The sequence below is a fragment of the Myotis brandtii genome, unplaced genomic scaffold (assembly GCF_000412655.1).
Source record: "Myotis brandtii unplaced genomic scaffold, ASM41265v1 scaffold601, whole genome shotgun sequence".
In the NCBI taxonomy this organism is placed as follows: domain Eukaryota; kingdom Metazoa; phylum Chordata; class Mammalia; order Chiroptera; family Vespertilionidae; genus Myotis; species Myotis brandtii.
The window spans coordinates 795,728-801,535 of NW_005370276.1; the positions used below are offsets into that span (position 1 = coordinate 795,728).

A 5,808-nucleotide genomic window follows, 5' to 3' on the forward strand; every position below is an offset into this window, starting at 1 on the left:
CAGGAGGAGAGTGGGGGCGAGGGCAGCGGGGGCTTGGGGTTTGACGGAGGCGGCGGCACCGGGGGAAGAGGTTCGCCTCCGGGGTCCAAGTTTCCACCTGGAGAGGACGAGGGAGGGGTGAGAAGGGCAAAAAGGGGGACCCGAGGTTCCGGACCCCCAGCGTTTCTTCTCTCGGACCCAGGAGCCCCGGGCCCCAAACCCCTGCTGCCTGGGGTCGAGAACTCCCAAACCCTGTGCAGCTCTTTCCTCATCAGGACAAAGAATTTCCGGGGACCCGCGATCCCTCCCCACCAGGAGCTAGGATTCCCTAAAACCCGGAGCCCTAGGTCCCCAACCACCCCCCGCCCTCCCCACCTGTCATCATTCGGTGCCACTGCGAGGCCTCGGTGGCCAGAGCTTGAGAGAGGCTGAGGACTCGCTCCCGATGACCCTCGGACATGGGAATATAAGGGGTGGTGTTCCTCGAACTAGAAAAAAAGCTTTTGGGGAGACCAGCAGTTAGCCAGGACAGTGATTACTGCGGTGCCCCCACGTGTCCTTCTGGGAGTTGTAGTCCTCAGCACGTGTCTTCAAGGACTTTAAAAATATATTTTATTGATTTTTTTACAGAGAGGAAGGGAGAGAAATAGAGAGTTAGAAACATTGGATGAGAGAGAAGCATCGATCAGCTGCATCCCGCAACCAAGGTACATGCCCTCGACTGGACTCGAACCCGGGACCCTTCAGTCCGCAGGCCGATGCTCTATCCACTGAGCCAAACCAGTTAGGACAATCTTCAAGGACTTTGAACCTGGCCAGGCCGGCATAAAAAGCTCCTGTGCACCATGGAATTTCCCCTCCAGTCACTGGTAAACTTCACCCCATTTCCAGATGGTCGGGGGGAGTTGATATCCACCCAGGGTTGCAGTTGGGGGACTGCTGTTCTCACTGGGGATCCAGGGCTTTCTGATGCCCCAGGAACTCTAGAAGGTTCTGCAATCATCCTGGTCGGGTGGTTCAGTTGGTTGGAGCGTCATCCCGCAGACCGACAGGTGGCGGGTTCGATTCTAGGTCAGGGTACATGCCCAGGGTGCAGGCTCGATCCCCACCCAGTCAGGGCGTGTACAGCAACCAAGAGATGTTTCTCTCTCTCTCCCTCATTAATTTAAAATTTAAAAAAATAATAATAAAAGGCTGCAATCTGCACTTCAGAACTCAGGAGACATAAATAACAAAGCTACTCGCCTCCCCTTGGGAAATTGATTTCCCTGCTCCTCGCGGGCACCCCAGTTCCTTACCTGCTCCAGGACCCGGAGCTCCTGAGCCATTTCTGGGCTCCCGCGTGTCCCAGGCCAGGCTGCAAAAAAAGGGGGCATAGTCCTCCTCACCTGGGAGCCCCCACTTCCCATTGTGAGGGTGAAATGAAGGAGGCTCAGAGAGGGGCCGAAATGGCCTCAAAACACTGGCAATGATTAACTTTACGCGTAAAGAACCTTCTTCGCCGTAGACCTCGAGAAGACACAGAGGCCGCACCTCGCTTACCTGTGACAAAGCCAGACCCTCCGGATTCCCCCTTTACCTCCTACAGGACTGGCTGAACGGCCTGTCCCCCCAAAACCGGCTAGACAGAGACACACGTTTGGGTTCGTCTGACTGAGACGATCCCCTGATTGACAAAAACAATCCTACCCGTAAAATCACCCCACCTACAACTTGTCTAATTCCTCCCTCGAAAAGTAAGATGAAACCGCCCTGGCGAGCCACTCTGATGGGGTCTGGAGCGCTCTCCTCGCTGCAATAGAATGAATTAACTCTTCCTTCCTTCCTTCCTTCTTTCCTTTCTCTCTCTTCCTTCCTTCCTTCCTTCCTTCCTTCCTTCCTTCCTTCCTTCCTTCCTTCCTTCCTTCCTTCCTTCCTTCCTTCCTTCCTTCCTTCCTTCCTTCCTTCCTTCCTTCCTTCCTTCCTTCCTTCCTTCCTTCCTTCCTTCCTTCCTTCCTTCCTTCCTTCCTTCCTTCCTTCCTTCCTTCCTTCCTTCCTTCCTTCCTTCCTTCCTTCCTTCCTTCCTTCCTTCCTTCCTTCCTTCCTTCCTTCCTTCCTTCCTTCCTTCCTTCCTTCCTTCCTTCCTTCCTTCCTTCCTTCCTTCCTTCCTTCCTTCCTTCCTTCCTTCCTTCCTTCCTTCCTTCCTTCCTTCCTTCCTTCCTTCCTTCCTTTCTTTCTTTTTCGTCTTTCTTTCTTTCTTTCTTTCTTTCTTTCTTTCTTTCTTTCTTTCCTTTGACAACACAGAATAACTGAAAAGAAAGCTCGGGCTTGCAATCTAGACCCTAGATGCCTGGTGAGCTGGGGATGTTGTATCTGCCCACCTCCGACCCCCACCCAGAAGGGGCCCAGACGCTGCCTTTGGCACAGGTACAAGCCGGTGGAATTGGGAAACCCGGTTCTGGGTAGGAAGGGTGCACCCCCATTTTCCGGAGAGGGACAACGAGCCTCACACCAGGAGCCTCACACCCTGCCACCCCACCGCCCTCTCGGCTCCCCTCACCCTTTGCTCCGCGTCAGGCTGGCATCGTGCGGGGGACAGGGTCCTCCCCAGAGTGAGGAGCCGCGGAGAAGCGGGGCGAGGGAGAGGCCGTCCGCACTCCTGGTTCCTACGGAGCCTCTCCAGCTGCTCCTGAGCACTCATCCGGGGCCGGGCCTGGGGGGGCTGGGGGACAAGAAACGCCTCAGGACCCCAACCTTGGCTTCCGTTTCATCTCTTCCCTGAACCTCTTAGCCTCCAGCCTTGCCCTTTCCAGTAAGTTCACCACCAGATCTCAGAGGGCTCTTTCTACGCCCGGAGCTGAGGCTGTCCCTCCACTGCCCGGCCCCCCTCCCTCTCCTCTCAGGATCCCCAAGCACTGCACCCTCGGGGCCAAGGCCTTTGAGGCCGTGAGGCCTGGTCCCCACCCACCACTCTGCCTCAACACACACACACACACACACACACACACACCTCTGAATCAGCCTTGAAAACAACAGGAGGAATAGGATTGATTAATTAAATTGTCCCAAGGATGAGCTCGGGTGGGCCTCAGCGAGGACTGATGAGCTCTGACTTGCCCTCGGAACCAGGGCGAAGACGCACACAGAGAGAATGCCATGTGCCAATCGGAGCTACGAGGCCACAAGCCAAGGCACCGGCTCGGAGCCGATCCTTCGCCAGCGCCCTCAGAGGGATCACGGCCCCGCGGACACCTTGATCGTGAACTTCAGCCTTAAGAACGTAAAATGCAAGAGGACAGCGATAAAGCGCAAAAGAAAGCGTTCAGCGAAAGGAACCCGGAACTTGAAGGCTGGGGCGATGCTCAGCCTGTTCACATGGCAAAAAGGAGAAAGCGTGTTCTGGACAGAACGCCAGGGGTGTGGCCGGACGGCCGTTTGCTGAGCGATTTAGGCCTGTGGCCTGCGGGTCCAGTACATGGTCGCAGCAGAAACGGTGCCAACTTGCACTGAAGCGGACAGAGATGGGACTCAGAGGAGAAGGGCTGGGATGCCGCAGGCAGGAAAGGGCAGTCCGGCTGAGAGCATGTGATCCTGCAGGAAAGGGGGCAGCTTGGACACAGACACGCTCCCCGGGAGAGAGCCACGTGACCTTGCAATTGTGCGGCCACAAGCCAAGGAAGGGACCTGGAGCAATCCCTCCCCAGCGCCGGACAGCATGGCCCTGGGGGAACCCTGCTTCCGGGCTTCTAGCCTGCAGAACTGCGAGGCAATAAACGTGTTGTTTAAGGGGAAAAACACACAAGACAAAACAAAAAAAAAAAAACAAAGGGAAGAGAACTCCTCGCTGCAGGATGCAACTAGAACATTCTGAAAACTAGCAACAGCTTGGATCCATCTGTTGCTCACTGTGGGGCCAGTCACTGTTTTACTCCGATTTGGCCCATCCTGAGTCGCACGCCCACCTGTTGCACACAGTCCCCCGCACATGGCCCCGTGTCGTTTATTTCTTCACAGCGGGCCAGACCACTGGCCCCAGAGCCTGCCAGGGCCCAATCCAAGCTTCTACACCTTCACTTGCTTCAAATATAGCCGTCCAAACGGGCAGATATTTTTAGCCACTTAAAGCCTGCCTGTTTTGAATACTCCGCGAAGCTGTGCCCAGCATCTGCTAGCCAGAGGTAAGGTGAACCTGCAGCTATAAAAGACTCCAAGCGGCCCTGGCCAGTGTGGCTCGGTTTGCTGCACGGCGCCATCCCGTGCACCAAAAGGTTGCCAGTTCTATTCCTGGTCAGGGCACCTGCCCGGATTTCGTTGGGGCCTTGAGGCCTGGTAGGGGGTGTGCAGAAGGCAGCCGATCCATGTTGTGCTCTCACATCGATGTTTCTCTTTCTCTCCCTCTCTCCCTCTCTAATATATATATATTTTTTTATTTTATTATATTATTCATTTTTAATATGTTTTTATTTATTTTTAGATAGAAAGGGAGAAAGAGATCAAAACATCAATGGCGAGAGAGAATCATTGATTGGCTGCCTCCTGCACCCACCCCACTGGGGATCAAGTCTGCAACCTGGACATGTGCCATGACTGGGATTTGAACTTGACCTCCTGGTTCATAGGTTGATGCTCAACCACTGAGCCACGCTAGCTGGGCTATATATATATTAGAAGAAAGAGAGAAAGAGAGAAAGAAAGAGATGAAGGAAGGAAGGAAGGAAGGAAGGAAGGAAGGAAGGAAGGAAAGAAGGAAGGCAGGAAAGAAGGAAGGAAGGGGAAGGAAGGAAGGAAGGAAGGAAGGAAGGAAGGAAGGAAGGAAGGAAGGAAGGAAGAGGGAGAAAGAGAGAAAGAAAATATACCCCAAGCGGCTGTCGCCTAAGGAGTCTCCCAGCGACTCCCGCTGTGCCCTGAGTGCTATCACCCTGCCCCTTAATCCCCTTCTCAGGGGCATTATAAGTGGGGGGTTTTATAATGATGATGCATCTGGCAATCAAACCTTTTTATTATATAGGATGTTTCTCTCTCCCACTCCCTTCTTTTCTCTGAAATCAATAAAAATATTTTTTTTAAAGTGCCTAATATTTCTATTTTTATTCTACTCTGACTTGCTCATTGGACAGTGGCTCCCACGCAATAACCTCGGGGTCTCAGGTCCCGGCTTCTCCCACCCACAGGACAAACCTGTCCGAACGTGGTAAACAAAGCCCGTGTGTCTACTGCCACCTCGTGGCCATGTCTTTCTCCTGCTCGGCTCTGAAATGCCTGCGCCCCCCGGGCAGGCGCGGAACTGCCCGGCTGGGGAGCGGAAGAAGCGATTCCCGAAGCAGCCCCCACCACCCATGTCCGTGCTGCACATCTCGCCCTTCCTCGGAAAGACCGATTGTTTGGTATCCACGACAATAAGGAAGCACCGGAAGTGCTCTCAAATCTGCTAGGTCGGGTCATCACCCCGACCGACCGCGCTTCTCTGAAAGCCAGCCAGCCAGCCAGCCAATCAGGACCGGCCCCGCGTTTCTGAAAACCAGCCAATCAGCAACCGACACAAAGCCTCCCCCGGCTTAAGGGCGACCAATCCCTAGACTCTCCGGGTCGACCTGGCTTAAGCAAAGGAATACACTCAGCATTGTTTCTGCATCACCGTCACCTCCATGCTGCTGCCTCTGCTGGACTTTCCTACATGGACAAACCTTTCCTCACTCACCCGGCCTCAGTTTACCCATCCTTTAAAAGGCTTCCCAGGCCTGGCTGGTTTGGCTCAGTGGATAGAGCGTCCGCCTGTGGACTTAGGGTCCTGGGTTCGATTCCGGTCAAGGGCACATGCCTGGGTTGTGGGTTCAATCTCCAGTAGGGGGC

The 5,808-nt window shown here is 54.4% G+C and overlaps 1 protein-coding gene across 1 annotated transcript in view; it reads right to left on the reverse strand.

The window, feature by feature from the left end:
• Positions 1-2: 2 nt before the first annotated feature.
• Positions 3-5,808, reverse strand: part of PLEKHA4 (pleckstrin homology domain containing, family A (phosphoinositide binding specific) member 4) — a gene marked incomplete at its 3' end in the record, with an annotated part of 32,389 nt that continues 26,583 nt past the window's right edge. The window contains exons 19-22 of the mRNA XM_014550425.1: positions 2,519-2,680; positions 1,278-1,336; positions 355-467; positions 3-97 (exon numbers count right to left, since the gene is read on the reverse strand). Coding sequence (XP_014405911.1) covers positions 3-97; positions 355-467; positions 1,278-1,336; positions 2,519-2,680 — 429 coding nt within the window. The remainder of the gene's footprint in view (positions 98-354; positions 468-1,277; positions 1,337-2,518; positions 2,681-5,808) is intronic.